At 53.6% G+C, this 23,106-nt stretch overlaps 7 protein-coding genes across 7 annotated transcripts; 2 read left to right on the forward strand and 5 right to left on the reverse strand.

Moving 5' to 3' along the window:
* Nucleotides 1–3,182: 3,182 nt before the first annotated feature.
* On the reverse strand, nucleotides 3,183–4,852 carry sdnE-1 (Cytochrome P450 monooxygenase sdnE; the record flags this gene model as incomplete). Its single annotated transcript, XM_032026237.1, has 3 exons — nucleotides 3,183–3,974; nucleotides 4,037–4,668; nucleotides 4,741–4,852. 3 exons carry the CDS (start codon nucleotides 4,850–4,852, stop codon nucleotides 3,183–3,185), a joined length of 1,536 nt encoding a protein of 511 aa, XP_031877295.1.
* Nucleotides 4,853–8,277: 3,425 nt separating this feature from the next.
* CGGC5_v015176 (GPI-anchored CFEM domain protein) lies at nucleotides 8,278–8,985 on the forward strand (the record flags this gene model as incomplete). The annotated part of the gene is made up of 2 exons (XM_032026238.1): nucleotides 8,278–8,548; nucleotides 8,672–8,985. 2 exons carry the CDS (start codon nucleotides 8,278–8,280, stop codon nucleotides 8,983–8,985), a joined length of 585 nt encoding a protein of 194 aa, XP_031877296.1.
* Nucleotides 8,986–9,645: 660 nt separating this feature from the next.
* Nucleotides 9,646–11,336, reverse strand: CGGC5_v015177 (uncharacterized protein; the record flags this gene model as incomplete). The annotated part of the gene is made up of 3 exons (XM_032026240.1): nucleotides 9,646–10,079; nucleotides 10,146–10,420; nucleotides 10,486–11,336. The coding sequence occupies 3 exons, from the start codon at nucleotides 11,334–11,336 to the stop codon at nucleotides 9,646–9,648; spliced, it is 1,560 nt and encodes a 519-aa protein (XP_031877293.1).
* A 461-nt stretch (nucleotides 11,337–11,797) lies between these two features.
* On the reverse strand, nucleotides 11,798–14,187 carry CGGC5_v015178 (uncharacterized protein; the record flags this gene model as incomplete). The annotated part of the gene is made up of 6 exons (XM_032026241.1): nucleotides 11,798–12,213; nucleotides 12,274–12,539; nucleotides 12,606–13,125; nucleotides 13,184–13,815; nucleotides 13,864–14,019; nucleotides 14,108–14,187. 6 exons carry the CDS (start codon nucleotides 14,185–14,187, stop codon nucleotides 11,798–11,800), a joined length of 2,070 nt encoding a protein of 689 aa, XP_031877292.1.
* Nucleotides 14,188–14,768: 581 nt separating this feature from the next.
* TRZ1 (tRNase Z TRZ1) lies at nucleotides 14,769–15,807 on the reverse strand (the record flags this gene model as incomplete). The annotated part of the gene is made up of 2 exons (XM_032026242.1): nucleotides 14,769–15,518; nucleotides 15,574–15,807. 2 exons carry the CDS (start codon nucleotides 15,805–15,807, stop codon nucleotides 14,769–14,771), a joined length of 984 nt encoding a protein of 327 aa, XP_031877270.1.
* Nucleotides 15,808–17,364: 1,557 nt separating this feature from the next.
* cao1 (Copper amine oxidase 1) lies at nucleotides 17,365–19,460 on the forward strand (the record flags this gene model as incomplete). Its single annotated transcript, XM_032026243.1, has 2 exons — nucleotides 17,365–17,652; nucleotides 17,709–19,460. 2 exons carry the CDS (start codon nucleotides 17,365–17,367, stop codon nucleotides 19,458–19,460), a joined length of 2,040 nt encoding a protein of 679 aa, XP_031877279.1.
* A 174-nt stretch (nucleotides 19,461–19,634) lies between these two features.
* CGGC5_v015181 (putative transporter) lies at nucleotides 19,635–21,313 on the reverse strand (the record flags this gene model as incomplete). Its single annotated transcript, XM_032026244.1, has 4 exons — nucleotides 19,635–20,671; nucleotides 20,725–20,979; nucleotides 21,031–21,158; nucleotides 21,216–21,313. The coding sequence occupies 4 exons, from the start codon at nucleotides 21,311–21,313 to the stop codon at nucleotides 19,635–19,637; spliced, it is 1,518 nt and encodes a 505-aa protein (XP_031877289.1).
* Between the last annotated feature and the right edge of the window lie 1,793 nt (nucleotides 21,314–23,106).

Genomic DNA, 23,106 nt, shown 5'->3' on the forward strand with positions numbered 1-23,106 from the left:
AAGTTTGGCAACATTTCATGCACCACTCAGGATCGCTGATGTACGCTCCTTATTGGATGATTGCGTTTCAGAACTTGGTTGGAAGCCCAATCAATGAAGAATGAAGATGGTGCGTCTGTTTGTAGTCATTTCTGTTGGTCTATATCCTGTAGGAAGCCACACAGATCTTCGATCAGAGTTCATGATCCATCCCAAGTCATAACTGAGATCAAGTTCACAATTTGGCTGCAATGCATCATACCGTCATGCAGGCGCGTCTCTGTCCCCAAACACCAACCATGGCGCACATCCAGTCTCCTTATAAATAAACTCGGATGCATAAGGTAGCATAATCATCATCCGCAACCAGCCACTTTGCTTCTTTCATTCCGCCCACTTGCGCTTCAGCATCATTTCCCAACATTCGAGCCCATTATAAATGGTGACTCACAATGTCATCGATCATACTACAGAACGGAAGTCAGTTTTCTGTAGTTTTGCCGACCTTGATTACACTCACAATAACACAGTCTTCGCATCTTGCGCCGTATACGTAGACCCAGGCTGGACAATCAACACCAGGTTTGTATCTGTTGACGCAAGGATAACGATCCATTTCTGAGTTTTCGTTTGTTGCAGGAAGAAGAGCAGCTCCAGGCGTACAGTCGCTGACCTTGAGAGTGAAGGGGTGTGCTATGTCACACCAAGTATGAAACGAAGCATGCTTTCTGCTCACGAGTAATGATATATAGGTCTTCATGATGAGGCAGGTAACGGGCTCTCAGAGCGTCAGTGACACGGCATAGGATGACTCGTCCTTTGAAGGCTTTCAGCTCATATCATCGTTCCTCTAGTAGCTCCTTGCTATTTGATCCTGCCGGCAGTGTGCCGTAGCCATCATGGTCCATGACACCGCTTCCATGCGGCACCCATCAGTCCGCAATATGTCGAATATACTTGGCCCGAGACTTTGGAGAGAAACATCTTGAGATCATGGTCGCCCTGCACTATCAAGCTGGATAGTGGAGCCCGAGACAAGCAGGACCCGAGACATCACCGCACTCGAGTCAGTTTATTTGTCTGCAGCGGATGCAGATTTCCAGAGCCAGGCAGCGAGTTTTCTGTAGTTCCGAGCTGTGCAGTCGTAAAACGCCAGCAGCTTTCCGAATGAACGGTGACGACTCGGAAGTTCCGCAGGATTCTGAGGCAACACTACTTGCAAACGTTTCGGGTGGCTTGCATTTAGGGTGGCAAACTCTGAGCTCATCCTCCGGCATGGATGTACTCGACCGTCATGGAACGGGGCAAGGCTTCAGCGAAAACATTCCGCCGCATGGAAGTTGAATGATATCTGGAAGTGTGACTCTGTGTGCTGGAGCCTGCAAGATTTCGCAGTAAGATGCGTAGTGGTCTGATATCAAAATTTTCCTAGGCTCGGCCGTTAGCGAGTCCTATCATCGACCTTACATTAGGTCCAGATTCCAGTGCAGTGCCAAATTTTCAACATCGCACGAGACACAAAATCTCCGAGGGTTCTTCCGAAAGACTGTGTCCACTTCCTGCACGAGGTTTGCTGCTCCAGACCTACCGGAGTGAATACCGGCTGTGACGCTAGCAAAGCATCATATGTCGGAATTTAAGGTGCATGGAGATATCGGGGCCCCCGAGTTCCAGCCCACGGCGACGGTACGGTGTGGATGCGCTACCTCTGCTGGTCAACGTCACCGATGCATGGGATTCATAAGAAGACCAATCACTCGGGAGATAAGCCTGCAGTAGGGCGGCTGCGCAGCACATCCTGGCTGAGGGTTATTGTTAAATATCTGCATCCGCCTATTGTAAGTCAAGACACTGAGACATTGGCTGTTGCGTCTGGCGGTGTGTGCTGTTCTTCTGATTGGGCAACCCAGACTTGTAAGATCTCATATTGATGGCTCTCAAGGTCAGTGCTCATTGATCTCGAGATGAATCATCAGCTGGGCAAGGAGAATAGATGCGCGCATACTGGGAAATATACAACATGATACTGCGGAGGATTTGGTCCGGTCGTCTTACGATCGTGATCTCTTTCTGTGACTCCACGAAACTGTGGAAAGGATTCGCACCCAGAACAAGGGCTTTGAATTTTCGGAGCCTATGTTCTCGCCGTTTCGCTCGCCAAAACATGCGAGCTGAGCCTTGTTCTTAAAGACAAACCGGATTTGTTGGGGGCCATTAGAGGAGGGAAACTATGACCCTCTGCAAATGAAGTGCAGCCAACAGAAGCCATGCGGTGACGCTTCGAAGGGCCATAGACTAAGACATTGTTGCCTAAGTCTCTCTGACAAGCAGGGTCGTAAGTCGCTAGAAGGCCTCGGCTTGTTCAATGCCCCTGCTGATCAACGACATTTTCAGACTTCGTTGACATTGCCACATGCGGAGGCTTGCATATCGGCTGACCTGACGTCTGATATGCAAGTCCGACCGGTGGAATGGTCTGGACCTCCACGTTATCGAGAAGGATCGGGCTGAGCTTGCATCTTCGGGGTTACATGGATGACTTATATCACGGATGTCTATGGACGCCACAAGCGACCGCAACATACTCCATGCACGGATCTTGAACCAGGTTGAAAGGACGTCCATTTCGTTAGACGCCTCTAGCCCTAGTTAGTTACCATTAGTTGATTCGAATGCAGCCCCGAGACATCGCATCCCGAGACAGCGGATAGCCCTAAGCCTTGTTGCTTCAGTTGCTGCATCCAACTAGCTCTTGCAGCTCCTGCAACCCTAGGGCATCCGCCGACAGTGCCTGCGCAGCTGCGCTCCAAGCCTTACCGGACTTCCCGCGGGCTCGGAGCCATTTGATCAATTTGGGACTGGAAACGCATTGGACGATTCAGGTTGCTTTGCCCTTACAGGCATGGGGGGACTCAGAACGTGTATCTAAATCTGACTCAAGGTCGTTTACTGTATCAAGGAACACGACAAGACCTAGCTGGAAATGTCGTCACGTGTAGGGCCATTTTACGAGTTGAACTCAGCCCAACAGCATTACGTCTTGCAGAGCGAACATCCTTCTTTACAAAAGAGGACCAGGAAACCGGCATGTATTTCGCTCAAGGGCTATATGACATCGTGACCGTACCCGGAAAAGTAGTTTGCATGATGACACTACTACTTCTATGAGACGAATAGGCGAATAGATCATCGACAATGAGCTCCTAGTCATGACGTATTCTAAGCCGTACTCCCTTGCTTCCAGGTCGGAGCCCTGGCGTGACATAGTCTGCATGCATGCGGATGTCCTCGATTCCAGTCTGGAATAGTTCCAACGTCGGACCATCTTGCAATTTAACCTTGGGGTTATATATCCCATACTTGCGGAAGATTCCTGCCGTAAATGTCTGCAACTCTTGATACGCAAGATTCATACCTAGGCACTGACGTCCACCCTTGCCAAATGTGAGGTGCTTCTTGAAGAGTTTGGGGTCTTCAATGTATCGATCCGGGTTGAAAACGTGGGGCTCTGTAAACCATGCGCGATGTTTATTCAGGAGCGGTGCCGTCATTCCCACCATTGTGCCAGCTGGAAGCACTAGAGTTCGTCCGTCGGCATACTCAAACATCAAATCTTCATCGGGAGCCACACGGTCTTGGCGATGCGTAGCACTGGGATACATGCGCAGGGCTTCCTCGATTGTTGCGTTCAGATAAGAGAGGCTGTCGAGCTTGACTGGATCCGGAGGCTGATTCGCATCCGGCATGACGGATGCCAGCTCTTTTCTGATTCGCAGGAATATGGACTCGTCACTCAAGATATGGAGAACGAGGGCCGATAGAGTCATGGCGGTGGTGTCGGACCCTGCGATCGCCAGCACCATGGCTTCGTCTACCAGTCGCGGCGTGGACTTCTCTGACTCGGGAATATCGCTCTCCATAATCTCGTGGAATATTGTCTTCCCCTCATAATCATCCTTTGAGCCTCGGATGGTTTCAATCTTAACGGTAAGATCCTACGCTGCATGAGTATTCGCTAAGGCCACAATCTGTTCGCATAAAGAGCTGTGGCACCTACCTCGACAAAGGCGACGAATGCTTGGATATATGGGGCCAAGATCACGAGAATTTTTGGGGGCAGACTCTGAAAAGCCATGGCGATAGTGTGGAAATGCACACTGAAGTGTGTCATCCGTCCTGGCGTCAATACCTCGAAAAACGCAGCGTTGCAATCCTCCATGAGCAAGCACTTTTCGCCCTCGCCTAAAGCATACGACTGAATGACATCTTTTGTCGCAGCTCGGCTTGCCGGATTGAAGTCAATTGGTTCGTCGGTCCTAGACCACCCTTCCATCCGCCGCAGGAGATCGCCTAGGGTTTCGTTGATGATCGGCGCCAGTCTTCGTACGTTTTCCTTGGAGAAGAAGCGGCTCAAGACCGCGCGGCGGCGGCGATGCAAGTCGTGATCGCGAGTCGGCAAGACCGAGAAGGTTTGTCCGAAGAATCCAAGGACGGTCTCTGCCCTCTCGCGCCGGGCTCTGGGAGACTGGGCAGGATATAGTTTATCGACGAAGCTGGGATCATTGACGTGCACTACGTCAGGCATGGTTCTCACGACCGGTCCATACTGTCGATGCATCTCCTCGACGACCCAGACATATTGGCCGCCGCGCCAGATATCATGGTAAGCAGCATACCACGACGTGAGAGCTATCGATATCAACGAGTCAATGATTTAAACCTCCATCACGAATTGAGGTTCCGATATGACGTGGGACTTACCAGCAATTTTGGGACCTGGAATCTTCGCCAAAGGGCTTAAGTAGAGACGATAGATGGCCAAGCAAACCCAGTACAGAACGACCACGCCACCGAAAGCGGTGAAAGACACCATGTCGATAAGGCGCATGCGGTTGCGATTCGGTGATACTCAAAGATGTATGCGTGGTCAGGTGATATTCGATGTGGCTCCAGCGCGTCCTCTTTCTGCGTCAAATCTTCGTCCTGGTGCGTGTACCCCAACAAACACGGTCCATCATACCTCAGAAAGAGAAGGTTTGAAGCTGAAGGAAGGGATTCCCCATTTTCAGGAGGCAGCAATGAATGAGCTCATCCGGAAATTGGATTAATTAATGACCGAAGTCCCTATCTGTGCATATATACGCTAAAGCTTGAATTGGCGGAAAAGGATTCCTAGCGCGAACTTATCAGCATTCCGGAGCTCTCGCGTATCTCGGTAGGCAGACATCGACGCTAAGCGAGGTATCGCATCACAGGAATCATTTAACCGACTGATGACTACAACAGGGCGACCCTAAGATTGACTGTGATTCTCTTGCACAAATCCATAACCTAAGTCCCCGAAACTTATGACTGAGAATCCGACTACATCAATGAGCTACACCCCCGCGCAGCTTCCAGGTCTGCCTAAATCTTCAAAAGCAATTAATAGACATGAGGGAATTGTGAAACGCCAGGATAGACACGTTCAACGCATACCTACACCAATGACCAACAGACTTGACAATGGTAATCTCTCCAAAAGCTCTATATGGATCACACTAGTATTATAAGTCACTAGTTTCTTTTCCCGTCTGTGATCACCTCCTTCCTACCAAGCTAGACATTGAAAGCATAGCAACACATTCAGACTTTTGACCCTGCATATACACCCGTCTTCTACAGACCACCTTGATAATTCACATAACCTCTTTGACGTCACTTGTGTCGGTTACAGGGGGCGTTGGTCGGGTTGCTTCCAAGAGCCGGTACTGAGAGTCGTCTCCATCAAAGTAACACCAGGACAACTGCGTGGTGCGAGACCAGGGCTACTGTGCATTACATTTGAGAAAACTGCTTCTGGAGTACACATAGCAGGTGAAGGGACTTGTGAAATCAGGAACCTTCAAAATGAACTGACACCTTTTTCTGAACTTTTGAGCCGGGACAAATGAGACATAAATGGGGCCGTTTGTGCGGCATTGCTAGCGGCCGATGCATAGGAGCAGGAGAAACCCGTATTATTGCGATACTGGACATCTTTTTTATTTCCTTGGAATCGTTGCGACAGAACGTTCTGGAAGTAAAGTAGTAGACTACCTTATGATATGATGCACCGGGTCTCATCTCCTCAAAGGCTTTCTTATGGCACGGTTCAAGCACAAAAGTCATCTCATCAACTAGGAAGAGGTTGTTTATTTGTACAACGGGATCTTGAGTATCGACGAGCGCATTCAGCCAAAATTGACGCTAACAGGACCTCCATTCTGAAGGTAAGGCAAGACGTGATGGTTGCAGCTTGGCAGACCCGGAGTAGTCAGAATGGGTGTTTTCTGAGATCTCTACGGCATCTCGTAACCCAAAAATTGCTGAAAACTAGAAGATCAATGCTGAAAGGATACTCGTTTGTCCCAGCGGGGAAAGTGGAAGCCGGTTCCCATGAGTCTTACCGAGGCGGCAGATGGAACTGAACACTTTGAACTTGCCAATATGCATGGCATCCAATGGGCGGCTGCGGGAAGGATGCGCATCTGTAAAAACATAACCGGCGCGGTCGCATAATCTTTCCTTTCGCGTAGGCCATGAATATGTTGTTCGGCTTTCGATACTTTGCCGGCGATGTAATGAACCTGGATTCGACTAGAACCCGCTGATCTAATTTCTGAAGGCTATTTCGCTTATTTTTCTCACTTGCCACCCTATGATGCGTCTTCAGGGTGATGAACGGAATGGTGTAGAAGCAATTTAGCGACGTCACACATCAAAGCGTCAAACAAATCCGCCCCGGGGCACAACTTCCGCCAGTTCCAGAATCGCGTCAAAAATAAGTAAGTAGTTGAATCAAGAAAGTCGCAATCTCCGCTGCAAGGTCCTGGGTATCTACGTAAATCCCTCGTGGGCAGTGCAAACACGAGACGAACCATCATCGGGCAGCGATCGTTTCATGACGGACAAGTTGGAAGGATGTTGCCGGACGCAATGTGGCTTGCAAGAAAGTCCAAGATTCATTCCTGACTGGACATTTTGAACTGAATCGTGTCTGTTCTTATATCGACCTCTTGTCCAACCGATGGGTCCTGGCCTCGGCACTACGATAGTGTCTTGCGAACCATGACTAGCTCCTCGCGGGATGATGCATCTCATTGGCTTACCCCAGCCAGCTCTTCCAACGGCTAAGGCTAACACCATCTAACTAATCAACGCTACCGTTGGCCCAGCTCAAGAGCTGTAAGCTGGTTTGAGGCGAGAAAGCAATTGCTGAGAAATGATTGGCTCGCCACCGCAAGACACCGGTCAGCCTGTCTCTCAATGCTCCTCTTCCTCCCACCACCACCAACCTTCAATACGAGCTCTCAATCCAACGAGAACCTTATCAAATGTTTGTCGCGTGCCTGTGCCCAGCCTCGGTCCATTCAATGCGGGCTCAGCCATCCTATCACCTGCACGACAAATCACATCGTCAGGGTTGTGTTCCCTCCAACTCACCAATAACCCCGGCCTCAATAGCTCGATGCGTCTTTCACCCGACATGAGCACCGTCCAACAGCTCGCCCAACCCGCATCCACATCAGACAAACGATTCGTTCCCGCCCAAAAAGCTTAACGAGAACAACACCTGCGGTAGCGCCAGGTCCAGAGATCAGCACCACACCGTCCACGGCCACCCCTGTCGCTTCCCCCGCGTCTTGCCCCGTATCGGAAGGCAACCCCGACCCCAGCTGGCCGGGGTAACTGCGGGGGAAAGTGGGCAACGGCCAAGATGGCTGGGCGAGGGACATAATCGTCGGCCAAATTTTGGATGTGTGTGGGTGGTGTGGGTGACATCCCTCCACCCGCGTCGTATTAGTGATGGTATTCCCAATATTAGCATGACCTCATGCCGAAGAGCCGTCGGGCGAAACCACATGTGAAAGCGACTTTAGCAGAGGAGAGAGAGATAGCTCCCGAGGAAGCTAGTTTTTGGGCTGCTGCGAGGAGCAGCTGAGAGAGTGGGCGATCTCTAGTGACCCCAAGCTCCAGTCATGTCCAAGCAACGACCCAAGCAAACAAAATAACGTGACTACCCTTGACCTCCCCGTTCCCACTCCTACCCTCTTTCTACGTGGGGTTTCTATCCATTCGAAGAGAAAGCTTGTCACCTTTTCACCTCCTGCATGCACCCAGCTCCCCCCGTCTCCTCCCAGAACGAATTGGACGCTGCATCTTCATGCTCACAACGACCCCTTGAAGCGTTTCTCGTTTCACCATCTCCCAATTCAGTCTCTATCACAATCGCTTAACCACCTCTTCTTGGGATAGGAAAGAAGAAAGACGCCTATCATGAAGAACGTTGTTGGAATTGTTGCCGGCGTGGTGTTCCTGGCGAGCGGTGCAGCCGCGGCGGAGAACTGCGCAAGCGTTGCCGTCACCGCGATCCCTTCCTGCGCGCAGAGCTGTTTCCTCGAGGGCGCGTCGTACGTTGGCTGCGATAGCCTCGACTTTGGATGTCAATGTGGGAAGGAGGCGGCGTTGTATGCTGCCATTGAGCCTTGTGTCGCGACGGGTTGTCCTGCCGCGTCATTCCAGGCTGTTATCAACGGTGCTTCGTCTGGTAAGTCACGCTCTTCCTTTCGTATCCGAATGAAACACCTTGTCCGCGTCGTGGTCCACTATGGATGGGCCTTACCAATATCAATCTCAATTCCATGCTGCGGCAATGCTAACACACAACTAGTTTGTGGTTGCGCCGGTGCAGGTGCAGGCGGCCAAACCGTCTCGGGCTCGTTCGTTTCGGCGATGTCCTCTCCCTCTGGCATTGGATCTACGTTGGCAACTGCGACCGCAAGCGCATCCGGCTCTGGTGGTGCTGGAGGCTCGTCTGCCTCAGCGACGCAAGGTGGTGGAGGAAACCCATGGAATCCGCCTGCCACGGTCAGCCCGATCTCAACCGCGTCCCCTGTCAACGCCGCCGGCCGTCAATCGGACTTCAAGTTCGGCCTGCTAGCCGCTATGGCCGGCGCGACGATATTCGCCGGAATCATGCCTTAGACCGACATGATGGGCGGAAGCTATTACGCATCTCAGAAGGGCTCATGGTTTGGGATGGCTGAGGTTTAAGGGTACTACGAGGGTACGACGTTGACGGTGCGGAAGTTTCTTCATATTCTACGATATTATTTGCACCACGATTCATGGACGGATATACCCAGAGGCCGGCGACCTACATACTCAGCCCGACTCTTCTTCTACCAACGACTACATCTATCGATGATCATCACCGCCATGGTCCCGATTCGATTCGAGTTATGCAACGCCGCGGTCTCCCGAGACTTTCTGTTCCGCGGAGAGGTCATGCCGGATGGTTGTAGCCATGACGACGCAATCGGACGTTTGGATGGAGTTCGTTGCGGATGGGGTTAGTTGATTAATCCTAATTATAGAACAAGCACATTTCGAGCCATCGAACATGATTCGGGTTCGCGCATTTGCAGGGCTTGTCATGCATCACGCACATGCGCAGCATCACTCCTTCAATGCTGAGATAGAGAGCTTAATACAACATATTGTTTTTGCATCCTTCAGAACCAACAGGGATGATCAATACCCTGACTGAAAAGTCTTTCAATGGGAGCTTGAATACGTCATGATTTCTAGGGGGCACCACATGGCGTTGCGTCTTAAAAATTATTGTTATTGAATCAGAAGCAGTCATACGACTGATGATGCTTGGTCTGCGGCTGCGTGTTCAAATATTTCTCCTTTGTCTGTGTGCTGACAGTATGACTCCAAGAAAGAAAAGTCGAACGTATCATTCCCTTCTTCCTCGAATCTCTCGATAGTATCAAAGAGACCACTACAGGACACTTCAAGATCTGTTGACCCCAAGTCGGATGGTTTTGCCGTCTTATCCAACTTCTGCGATGAACATTCACTTTTCTGAAGGACGTAAGCCTTCAAAACTTCCAACGATTCTTCTTGTAACATATCTGCTATCTTGGCCTTTGCATGATCCGAAATGATTTGGAATTCACGGTTCAGGTTGACAAGAATTCGTCCTGGCAGATGCTTCTTCAAGAAACCCTCGTATTCCAGTGGATCGAAAACGTTTGAGAAGGCCTCCGGAGTGTCACAAGCCTCGAAGTCTAGATGTCCGAAATTATGATTAGTATTGATGATTGTGAACGTCCTCTCAATGGACACGAACTCACATGGACTAGGTATTGAATCTTCGTCCGCATCGGGGAAAAGAATGAGGTAAAACTCTTTCCAGCGCGCAAGCAACGGTGTTGTGTGTCGTTGGCGCTTCTTGCTGATCATTTCCCACTGCATCTGGGTCATAAATCCCATCTGTGGCTGAATCTCTCTGACGGGACAGATATTATCAAGTGATCTCAAGTGCTCCTGGAGTGCCTGATAAGATTCGAGATGCAATCCACAGCGTTGGCAGCTGTTTTCCTTAAAGTGTCTTCGCTTGAGGTGCTCCCTGTCAAATACATCAGCAATGTTTACGATGTATAACCGACTAATCGACAAGGTCCAGGTACTGACTTCACTCGATGCATACCATCAAATCCAGGTCCAACGCATGTTCTCCATGTACCAAACTCCGCGGGAAACCGCTTCATGTAGGGGCAGGCAATCTTTTGTTGGTCTGCTTTGTTCCGTTTGGCCTCGGGCACCTCGTCGTCTGGGGCTTCACCAGACTCGTCGGAACCATCGTTCGTCTGGAGGGCTCTTTTGCCTCTTGCTTTTTCTTTGCCTTTTCCTTGCGACCTCTGACCTTGGGATTCCGGGGGTTCTTTCGGTCCCTGCGAAGGACGGGAACCTCCGGATGATGTGCGTCCACGCTGCTGAGCCTCTATGATGCCAAGCCTGTAGTCGATGTACTTGTTGAAGAAGCCTAACAGCCTGCCGACTATGGCTTGGGCCCCTTTGCTGGAAGAAATCGTTGTCGCGATGTTTGAATCCGTGCTGGAAGATAGTTCGGTCATGGAAGATTCCGAGCACGTTCCAGGTGATGGTGCATCTCTCAAACTTTTCCAGTAGCGCGTTCGCGCAGCCATCGCGATCTTGTTCCCGACGAAACGATACTGAAAGTAGTTGAAAACAGCGAACTCGTCTCGATTCAGAATACATGAGTCCGGGTCTGCGGAAATCTTCGCGCAGACCTGCCCTATTGCGGCCTCCAGAATGGAGACGATGGTCGGGTCTGAGGCACCGTCAGGGCTCTCACGGGCAATCTCCAGGGCTTGCGACACAGTCTGCCAGTCTATGATTCCCTGGTGCCCTGGAGCATTAGATTTCGTAGACCCTTGAGTTATGACTTGTGTTTCTATCAACGAAGAGTTCTTGTTCTTGAAAAATTCGAGGACACATGATAGTGCGGTTGTGTCGCCCATTACAGACGAGTTGACGATACTTTGAGGCGGGTATGATGATGTGGAATGTGATTTTTGCGTGGTGATCAATCTTTCTAGTCTTCCCACTGGATATAAAAGCCAATCACAATCCTCGATCTTGCCAAATGAACATGCGCAAATGCGTAGACCGCGGCTGCGTTGGCTTCAGCTGATTTGCTAGATCCAGAGTGGAGCAACCTCCCGCTCTTCTCTTCTCCCAAGCTCGCCTAAATATTGTGGCCCAACAAAGTCTGACGGCTTTTGGTAAGCAAGAAACGCAAATCGTCATGAGAAGTACCGTCATATGGCTGGGAACATTAGAATCGCAAAATGGTTTTCGATTCAAACGTCATAAGATTAATGTAAAATATTATGACTCCAAGCAAAAGCTTTCCTCGCCCCCAAGGCGATGGAGATGGGACGGCATCAACAGTGAATATATAACTTCGATGCTATGAACTTCAATTCAGGCTCCCATATCCTGAGTCGGCAGGTTCTTTGCCTTTGCCATTTCCTGCCTGCCACTCGCTGTCTCCGTTTAGAAAGCCAAGATCGAACAGATCGTCATCGCCAAACATGTTGATATCTCGAAAGAAGTCTTCGTCAGGTGCTGGTAAGTCTGGCAGTGGATTTGTCGACTCGGACAAGACCTCATTTCTTCTTTCGCCCTTCTGGCGTACGTAAGCTTTCAAGGTTTCCGAAGATTCTTCTTGAACAATGACAGCCAACTGCCCTTTAATCGTCTCTGAGAACACGGCCAGCTCTTCCTGTAACCTCATGAGCACTCTGGATGGCAGGTGAGTTTTCAGGTACTCCTCGTATTCTTCAGGATCGAACATTGCCGCATCATTGTTTGTGACATCCAACGTGTCAAAGTCTGAAAAAGCCGCGTTAGTTATCTCGCGGCATTGAGAGACTCAGTGCATGTGTTACTTACAGGGACTTGGGATTGCGTGAGGCGGGGTATCTGGGAACAAGATGAGATAAATCTCTTTCCATCTTTCTTCAAGAGAACATCGACTACGCTTCCGAGTAATTTCATCCCACTGGGTTGACGTCAGAAAGCCTTCTTCAACTGGGGCGTCTCTGAGGATGCATGGAGTCGGCAATCGCTGGTGGTTTTGCAGCGCTTTCTTGGATCCGAAGAGGTCACCGCATCTTTCGCAGGTGTGTTCTTTGAAATGTCTCCTTTTGAGGTGCTCCCTGTCGGTGATTTTCTTGGTTAGCCAAGCGCTCTGTATGCCTGCTATAGGATATCGACAAACCTACTTCATTCTGTTCATCCCATCGAAGCCAGGACCAACGCAAGTTCTCCATGCCGAAAACCTTTCCGGGGAGTTTTTCATAAACGGGCATGCAATCTTCACCTTCTCCACCGGGTCCGGCATTAGGCGCTTTGGCCTGGGTCCCTCCCCCGGTGATTCTCCGGAGCCATCACCATCCGTCTGTCGAGATCTCTTACTGCTGCTGTTGGAGGTTTGACCCGTGATTGTTGATACTCCAAATGTGCTGTACTGCGCCGCTTTCAGGTAATCTCTCGACGAGCTGCCCTCGTGCCCTCCTGCAATTTCTCGCACACCAAGCCGTAAATCCATGAATCGGCTAAAGAAGGACTGTAGACTTGCCAGGGCTTGTCTAGCCCCATGGCTGGAAACAAGAGCGGTCGCGAGATTGATCTCTGAGTTGTCCGTCGCGGCGGACACTGATGTAGATGCTTCTGAAGGAGAAGATGTGCCAAGCGAGGAGATAGGTGAGCTGGTTCTCGCGAGGTCTTCTTCATCACAGGAACCTGTTTAGGCGAAAGAGTCAGCGATGATCTACCCAGCTGCTATGTAAAGTATCCCTACCGCGAACCTCAGGTAGCAAAATGCAGTCTTTCGATGTTGCAGTAATTGTTTGAGGGAGCCATCCACTAGCGGGTAGTAGTGGTTTCCTATTTGCTTGCTCTTGGTATTCTCCCTGTTGACCACTCCCCTGGTTATCCGTCTTCAGTGTTTCCCTGTCGCACTTTACATCGTCGCATGCGATGCTTTCGATGTTTTCGTCGAGATCCTCGACGTCTGCTCCAATGCCCCCCGTGTTCTGTTTGACGCCACTCTGGTAAATGTAATCTTCGAGCTGGCTGCTGAGGCTGAGAGGATTTAATCGACGAATGATGTCGTGGAAAGGGCCCAGTGGCATTAAAGCTCTTCGAGATGCCGCGAGGCCTGCTCGGCCCACAATAGGCTCTGTAGCTGAGTCTATACTCATTCTGCGACCCTGCTCGTGCTCAAGTGCGGTCTCAATGCCATCTTCCATTGATGGGACATAGCTTGCAGGGGCAAGCGGGCTAGACGGCATTGACTGAAGCAGATCGCTGGGATCATTGCCTTGTTTGGCCCCATCATAACTCGACAGAGGCTTGGGCTTTGAAACAGACGGAGCTTCGTGTGGTACATTACCACCACCCCTCCGTGCTGCCATGGACCATTGATCATCACTGTCCTGTCAGCATGTATAATATATTATCAGGAGAAAGCCTCCTTACAATTGTGGCCTTATAGATCTCGTGTCAGGAAGTGGCTTGGATTGTCGGTGGGTGGGGGGATCCTCCTTCATTTGATCTCTCATAAATTTCTTTGACACGTCTGCAGCATGTGTCCCACGGGTACCAAAGTCTTTTCGACGGGACAAACTTCCTGATCTATTTACAATGATTAGCTGAGAGCTCTCCAGACTGGGGCTTGGAGAAAGTATTTAGAAATAGCGTGTTGGTCAAATGCTTTGCATACCTCCCATCCCCTATAAACTTTTCGTCAACTTTGTCTTTCAGCCATGATTCATGTCTGCTTGTGGATCGGGGGTTTGACATGACTGCACAGCCGATGATGAAAGATTTGCCATGTATTCCGGAGGACTGACCGAAAAGCTCGAGGCTTAGCGCCGGGGAATAAATAGGCAGCCTGTCAGCAAAAATCGACCTTTTTGACACGACGCAAATGCGCAGGTCGCGACTGCGCTCACTCCCTATTGGCCATTGCTGCGCGGAAATGATCTCACTCTGCGTGTGCTGCTGACAGGGATACAGCCACACGCGTGTGTTGGTAGGCAGGTTGCGTGGCGTGTTTGGGCCAGCCGTCTTCTAAAAGAACATCAAGACCTGCACATCCTGAGTCTCCTTCTTCTATCTCAGCCTCAATATAGTTTACATACGGTATCAAGTGCCTCCTATTAGGTCCCAGGTCCCAGGTCTCATTCCGGACGAAGGTCGTCTCAAGACCAGAGCCTCACTGCTTTCTTACTGTGTGACATCTTGGGGTAGGCTCCAACGCTATTCGTATACACGCTCCCCTCGCTTTTCTGGCAGCTTTTCACGAGCACCCTGACATTTTGGAATTTATCAGGCCTTCCCATCTAAACCATGTATTTAACACCTTCCGGCTTATCACACTGCTACTCTGGCTCCCCATCAGCCCAGACGACGATATTCGTCGGCGGATCCTCCAACCCATTAAAAAACTCCACAATGTCCTTATTACTATACCTCATACTGAAATGGATCAGTATAAACGTCGTCTTCGGCCACTTCCTCACCACCTTCTCCAAATCCTTCCACTTCGTATGCTTCGTCTTCTCCGCCTGCGCATCATGCTTATCGTACAGAAAACTGCACTCCGTAATCACCACCGCAACCTCCTGCCGCAGCCACTCCGGCTCCGCAGCCAGCGTCGTCGCCGTCCCATCCCCCAAAAACGCAAACACCGGCGTCGTCACCGGCGCCGTGATCTCCACGCCCGCCTGCCGCAGCTTCTTGATCTCAGGGCCCGGCAACGAGGTGTACTCGGGCTTGAGCTTGTGATTCGTCGTGGAGAAGAGGTAGCCGACGCTCGGCACGTTGTGGTCGCACTTGAAGACGGAGACGGTCATGTTCTTGACCTTGCGCAGGGGCAGGGTGTCCCCCGGCTTGACGGGGATGGTGTTGTGCGTGCCGAGGAAGGCGCGGTCGCCTTCTGTCCTGCCGTCGGCGTCGATGCCCTGCCCGTCGACTTTCAGGCCGAGGGACTCGGCGTCGGCGCCGGTGTAGGTGCCGCCGCGGTTGAGGAGCGTTTTGGCGAGGACGTAGTCGTCGAAGAGTTTCCTGCACTCGGCGGGGAGGATGATGTCTGGGGGGTCTTCGCGTTTTGTGAAGGCTGGTGCGAGGAGCTGGCGTGGTAGTTAGCAAATAGGTTCTGTGTGAGATGGTCTCGGGGAGACGAACGCAGTGGTCGCTATGTGTATGTGTCAGGACGATGTGCTTCGGTCTTAGGTCGTTGACGACAAGTCCAGCGTCCAGGAGGAGGTTGAGTTGCGGGATGACGAAGCTTGTATGCCATGCTGCCCGGGACTTGCCGATTAAAGTGTACTGATACGGCTTGGGGAAGTGCCATTCAAGAACCTCGGAGCGGGAGGACTGCGGTAAGGGCGTCGCGAATGAGAGAGCTGATTTTGCCATGGTGAGTTATGGGTGAAGGTCTCTTGCAGCCTCCAGTTGGGGTTTTGGGGTAGGCTCAATCAGGATTCGGTTAGTTGTGACTGCCAGTCTAATCCAGACAACTACCAGTAGTTTGAAGGAGTTGTTCTTTGAAGCTATGTTGATCAACGCCGGCTGATGTCTCTCAGTTTATGTGGTGATCTGAAATGGCGGCCTCAGTGACTCTTCATCCCTTGAGTGAGTCAAGTTGGCGATTCAGCCACAGCAGGTCGCGATATTAGGCCAACAGGTTGGCCTCACAAACAGCAGCCGGCGCTTATCAAGGCTGATGGCAGGGATCCAATGGCGGTCACTTTGGAGGTCGGACGGTGTGGCTGATGGTGTTTAGGCGCGTAGAGAGACGGTCACCAAGCAGAGGCAGATTTTTTGCTGATGTCATCTCTGTGTTTCTTAACGCCGATAGGCTTCGGCGTTAAAGCATCTCCCTCATTGCAAATCACGATCAATCATTGGCTGGCACTCTCCAAAGACACGAGAATGCCCAAGATGTGTCCAGGCCATTACTCAACACCACGAAAGTCTCATGCACAGTCATTTCAGAACCTCATTTCCGTCCGTTTTTGGCTATCTGCCGTGTTCTGCAGCTGCTAAAAGGCAAATACGTGTGTTCCATCTCCTATCAGACACCCAGCGTTAGGTAACGGCTTCGACCACCAAGCGCGCACTTGAATCCACGCCAAACCCAATTAGTTAATTTTACCCGACACCTTTCAGCAGCGAGACCGGTCCCGATCCTTGTCCCGAGCAAGGAACCCCACCCAAAATGCCGAAGGCCCGCCAGCAGACCGCGCGCTCCGGTCCCGGCGGTGGATGCGCCCTGCCACTTACCGTTTACCTCAAAGCAACACACCAACCAGTGCGATAAGATAAAGATACCCGGGAGCTTATCGTGTCGCCCTTCCCCATCGAGCCTCTCGTCTCGTCTTTCCCCCCCGCCCGCCTTATTTGCCAATCAGCCAATTCGAAGTTTTTCCTCAGTCTGTACTCCCCGCGTGGTCGCTTGGGCTAGCCTGAAGGTCCCTGGTTCCTCCTTTGCCCAGACAGACGGGCCAATTGATCAAATGGTAGCTAATGCACGTCGTGTATGAGACGATCCCTATCTGGAGAGTCGAATGAGACCTGGCCCTCCAGCTGGGACTCCCCAAGCTCACAGCTCTTATCAGACACCAGGAATCTCCACCCTGCCTCTCCCCAATGACCTTATCGATTCCCTTCGGCTTACAACGCCTTTTGGTCATTGGATTGGCATGACGAGCCTCCCGTCCACGTCCCGAGAGTATCAGATGTTGGAATTGCCAGATCCGGCTGTCCGTGGCGGGACGAAGCCGCCATCACCCCGGCTCCCCGGTGAGGGGGCCTCAGTCTCGTTGCTGGTGTAGCTCCCCCAGATATAAGCTTTATCTAGAGCTCTCTCCAACCCTCCAGTCGCTTTTGTATTCTCATGGTTCTTCACTCTCTCGTGTCAATTCCCCTCCCCCTCACCTAATTGACACACGCAAACACACGCATACCTCAACCATGGCTCCTCCGCACCCTCTCGACCCGCTCTCCGCCGCGGAGATCGAGAAGGCCATCGCCGCCGTCACCGCGGCGCATGGCGAGGTCTTCTTCAACGTCGTCTCCCTCCACGAGCCGCGCAAGGCCGAGATGACCGCCTTCCTCGCCTCGCCGACCACCGCCCCGCGCCCAGCCCGCATCGCAGACGTTGTCGTGATCGCAAAGGGCGGCAAGGTCTACGACGGCCTCGTCGACATCGCCTCGGGCGCAATCACAAAATGGGAGCTCATGGAGGGCGTCCAACCAATCGTGAGTATCCCTGTCCTCAAACTCACCCGCGCCGCGACTAACACGCCCAACCCCAGATCACAATGGAAGAGCTCCAGATCGTCGAGCACATCTGCCGCACCGACGAGCGCGTCATCGAGCAGTGCGTCCTCTCCGGCGTCCCCCGCCACGAGATGCACAAGGTCTACTGCGACCCCTGGACCATCGGCTACGACGAGCGCCACGGCAACACCGTCCGCCTCCAGCAGGCTCTCATGTACTACCGCCCCGACCCGGACACCTGCCAGTACCAGTACCCGCTCGACTTCTGCCCCATCTACGACGCCGACAAGCAGGCGATCATCGCCATCGACGTCCCCAACGTCCGCCGGCCCCTCAGCAAGGCCGCCCCCATCGACTACACCCCCGCCGCCGTCCAGAAGCAGGGCGGCTACCGCACCGACCTCAAGCCCATCAACATCACCCAGCCGCAGGGCGTCTCCTTCGCCATGGCCGGCCGCGAGATATCCTGGCAGAACTGGAACTTCCACATCGGCTTCAACTACCGCGAGGGCATCGTGCTGAGCAACATCACCTACAACGACAAGGGCACCGTCCGCCCCATCTTCTACCGCCTCTCCCTCGCCGAGATGGTCGTCCCGTACGGCAACCCCGAGCACCCCCACCAGCGCAAGCACGCCTTCGACCTCGGCGAGTACGGCGCCGGCTACATGACAAACTCCCTCGCCCTCGGCTGCGACTGCAAGGGCGCCATCCACTACCTCGACGCCGAGTTCCCCACCCGCAACGGCGCCGTCCGCACCATCAAGAACGCCATCTGCATCCACGAGGAGGACTCGGGCATCCTCTTCAAGCACACCGACTTCCGCGACGACTCCGTCATCGTCACCCGCGGCCGCAAGCTGATCATCCAGCAGATCTTCACCGCCGCAAACTACGAGTACGCAGTGCAGTGGATCTTCCACCAGGACGGCACCATCCAGCCCGAGATCAAGCTCACCGGCATCCTCAACACGTACGCCATGAACCCCGGCGAGGACACCAAGGGCTGGGGCACGCAGGTGTACCCCGGCGTCAACGCGCACAACCACCAGCACCTCTTCTGCCTGCGCATCGACCCCAACGTCGACGGCCCGCGGAATACCGTCTTCATGGTCGACGCCGTCCCCTCCGACGCGCCCGTCGGCTCGCCCGAGAACTTCTACGGCAACGCCTTCTCCGCGCGGCGCACCAAGCTCGCCACGACAGGCGAATCTTTAACCGACTACAATGGCGCCACCTCCCGCACCTGGGAGATCGCCAACACGGACAAACTCCACCCGTACTCCGGCAAGCCCGCCTCCTACAAGCTCGTCTCGCGCGAAGTGCCCGGGCTGCTGCCGAAAGAGGGCTCTCTGGTCTGGAAGCGCGCGGGCTTCGCGCGGCACGCGGTGATGGTGACCAAGTACCGCGACGACGAGCTGTGGCCGGCGGGCCGGCATGTGCCGCAGACGTCGGGCGAGCCGTCGCGCGGCATCCCGGAGTGGGTCGGCGACGGCAGCGAGAGCGTGGAGCAGGAGGACGTGGTGTTCTGGCACACGTTCGGCGTGACGCACATACCCGCGCCGGAGGATTTCCCCATCATGCCCGTGGAGCCGATCACGTTGCTGCTGCGGCCGCGCAACTTCTTCGCGAATAACCCCGTGATGGACGTGCCGCCGAGTTACTGCAGCACGCCGAGCCAGGTTGCGAGGGGGCGGGAGGGGGTGGTGGATGCGACGGACCAGGTGAGCAAGCTTGCGTTTGAGGGGGAGGCGGGAGCGTGTTGTGCTGGGAAGAGCAAGTTGTGAGGGCGTTGATGGGGAAGTTTTAGTTCACGTAATTAGTTGAGACATGTTGTTTATTTTGAATGAATATATTATCGTCTGAATAATTCAACTCATTCTTTGTATGGTGTCCTGTGATCCGATGAGATCTAGGCGAAATGAGGGGCTCATATGAGACGAACGTCACGCGAACTAAATCTACGGCCGCCATCTGAACGACGGATGCTTCCAGTCCAAATCATTCTCCTCCTCAGACGAAACGCCGCTCAGCTCCTCCTCCGCAACCCGCCCCTCGCGTCGGCGGTTGTCCCGGTTCATCCAGATCAGCGTCACCGTCGACAGCACCAAGATCGTGCTGATCGTCGCCAGGTTGAGCCCGTTGCCAATCTTGTAGTCCGGCGCGTCCCAGGGCAAAAACGCCCATGTGCTGACGAGCCCGCCGCAGTTGCCCAGCATCACGTTCGTGCCGATGGCCGCGCTGCGCGCCGTGTCGGAGACGACGTTCGCCGACGCCTGCGCGTTCGTGAGCGCGCCGAGCGCGAAGACGGACGAGGTGATGAGGAAGGTGGCGCCGTAGCGCACCTTGAGCTCGTGGCTGGCGAGGAAGAGGATGTAGCCGACCATGGCGAGCGGGCAGGAACAAATGAAGAAGATCTGGCGGCGGTCCATGCGCCAGCTGAGCCAGGGCAAGAGCACCGTGAAGAAGGCGCCGACGACGTAGGGCGGGACTGTGAAGAGCTGCTGGCGCTCGACGGAGGAGCCCGGGAAGATGCCCTTGACGATGGTGGGGAGGAAGAAGGCGAGTCCCTGGACGGTGACGTTGTTGAGCAGGAAGACGAAGGCGGTGGATAGCACCACGGGGTTGAAGATGCCGCGGCGCAGCTTGCGGGTGTCCATCTTGTCGAGGAGGTGCGCCTGGCCGACGCGCTCGGAGCGGACGCGAGCCTCGGCGAGCTCCTTCTCAGCGGCGGTAAGCCAGCGGGCGGAGGCGGGGCGGTCGGTTAAGGTGATGAAGCCGAGGAGGCCGAGGCCGATGGTGATGATGCCCTCGATGGCGAAGATCATACGCCAGGTGTGCAGGCCGCCGAAGTGCGGGAGGCGGAGGATGGCGGAGGCGAGGAGGCCACCAAAGGCGCCGGCGAGGGGGGCCATGACGATGTAGAGGGAGAGGCGGAAGGCGAGCTCGGAGCGGCGGTACCAGCGGGAGAGGTAGTAGGCGATACCCGGCATCATGCCTGGTCATGTCAGTATTGTGATGTGATGGACGGATGTTGTGCGTTGTGCTAACCTGCTTCAAAGATTCCGAGGAGGAAACGGACGCCCATCGCCTGGGGGACTGTGTGCACAAAGGCTGTGCCGAGCGAGCAGATGCCAAAGAGCAGCGTGATGAGCGGGATAAACCATCCTGGGCCGACGAGCTTGCAGAGAATATTCGAGGGAATTTCGAAAATGATGTAGGAGATGTAGAAGACGGATAGCGTGCCGTTGTAATCGTAGCCTTTCATGCCTAGGTCTGTCTCGAAACCAGCGATGCGGGCATTGCCTGAGGCGGGTTAGCTTGGCTGGTGGACGCCATCACGAGAAATATACTAACCGATGTTGGCTCTGTCGATGAAGCAAAAAAGGTACAGCAGGCTGACGGTCGGGACGATGGCCAGGTCGATTTTTAATCGGAGCTTCCGCTCGGCGGCCCGATCGTAGACGAACTCCTCCGGATGACTCCTGTGACGGTGTTAGTGAGATCCATCCGGGTGGTTGTAGGTTGCTGGCGGTGTTTACTTCTCCAGGTCCGGCCTCTTGAACTCCGAAGATATCGTCTGGCCCATGTTTGCGTTGATGTTGTCGATGTTCTCGACAACCGGCTTGTCGTTACTCATTTTGACGGGAAAGAGGGGGTCTCCTCCTCGGAGACCGTCTCTTGCAAGCGAAAATTCTCGGTTCTTGGCGGAGCAGTCACGGCGGTGACCGGGGGCGGCAGCGCTGGTGGAGCTCGGAAATTCGGCTGGGAGGTGGTACGGCCTTACTCAACACCGAGAGATGGAGCAAAGCTGTTGTGTAATGAGAATGTGCGGAAGGGGAGCTCAGGGTCCACGAGGATGGAGCAAGATCTCGCAGGGACGTGTCGATGTTTCTATACTTCGCGGCCACAACCACAAACAACACCCCTGGTCGTCTTTTCCCCCAGATTTGGGTGTGAGTGGAGAGCGCCGTGGCGGCGCGGCGGCGTACCCCAGACGGCTTCTCCCACACGCAACGCGGGGTAAGAACATCCACCAGCCCGGGAGGCGTAGGTCATCAATTTGCATCGGATGCCAGCTCGGGAGACGTCCAAGGCCAATCCGATTGCATCGCATTTGGCCCACGCCCGAGCCCTGGCTAGTCGGCGTCCTCGTTTCCTCTCCCACCTTGGCCAGTGAGGGTGGTGCTTTTGGTGATGACGTGGTAAGGGAACGGTAATGATCTGCCTAGACCGTTGCAACGGCCTCTGGGGTTCAGGGATGGCAGGATGCAGGTGTGATGAAATGAAGATGGCGGGTGTTTGTTTACGCGTTTCTTCTCCTGTGATTGAGCTGCAGCAGCATTGTTGAATGTGACACCGATGCTTCTGAAGACTGGAGCTCTGATAAGCAAAATGCGACAGACAAGCTGCACATTCTGAAAGGAGAAGCTCGCAATAGACTTTTCGCTTTTTGATGCGGTCTTGCAAACGGGATTGCGGCGTCCTCGCACATTGGACTAGCCAGTGCTCGGCGCGACTGTGGAGGAATGCAGATCGGAATCCATTCCCTTTTCTCGTTTCGGGATGAAAAGTCGGCACTCGACATCGGCAACCGGCACACCGTTGGTGCTTGAGGTTCATCTGCCTTTATCCGATGGGATGGTCCAGGCCAGAGCTCCCAAGGGTGGCAGCCATTTGTGCTTGATGCCAGGGGTGGCCAGGTAAGCTGTAGCTCGGTCCTCCAATAAGACACCCTCCAGCAGCACCCATCCTGAAGACGAAATGCTCAAGGGCACACATGTCAACTGCCACATTGCAGCCGCAGGATCAACAGCCTTGAAGCCAAGTCTCGATGTTGGCGATAGCTTGTCGGTGGGAATGCGGTCGCGGCCAGCTCCAGACGGAGGCACACGCCGAATTCGAGACATATCTCCGGGTTTTCCGGCTGCGCGTGTCCAAGTCTGACGTCCGAATGCTTCCTTCTGCAGGTTGAGTCGAGTCAAGTCTCAGCTGCCTAGATGGTCGACCTGGAGTGCGTGTGTTTCTTGGGGCCGGCTTTCCCGCGCGCTGTTCGGCCGGTTGCGGTGTCTCAGTGGAGCAACGGAGGGGTCTGAGGGTCCGGGATATCCGATCCGGGCAGATTTATAATAATCTCAGGGCACCGTCGCAATCCCCAACAAATGCAAGTCGAGCCTCTCAAAAATGATATCTCGAACTGTTGAAAGATGCGATGGAATGGTAGCAGATGGCCCCTCGCAAAAGCCCCATATCGGTGTGACAGCCCTCGGACCGATTTGGATGCTGTCGCAATGTTGCTGCTTCAGGGAAGGGACGGAGGGGGGGCAACGGCGGCACTTGCCGTGATGCGAGATTCATAAACCTGGGCCAGATACAAGCAGCCGTCGAGTAACAGGCCTCTTTTCGTCCTCGGGTGCATCGCGGCTTCTTGCC

Source organism: Colletotrichum fructicola (assembly GCF_000319635.2).
Source record: "Colletotrichum fructicola Nara gc5 chromosome Unknown KSG_Nara_v1_contig09, whole genome shotgun sequence".
In the NCBI taxonomy this organism is placed as follows: Eukaryota; Fungi; Ascomycota; class Sordariomycetes; order Glomerellales; family Glomerellaceae; genus Colletotrichum; species Colletotrichum fructicola.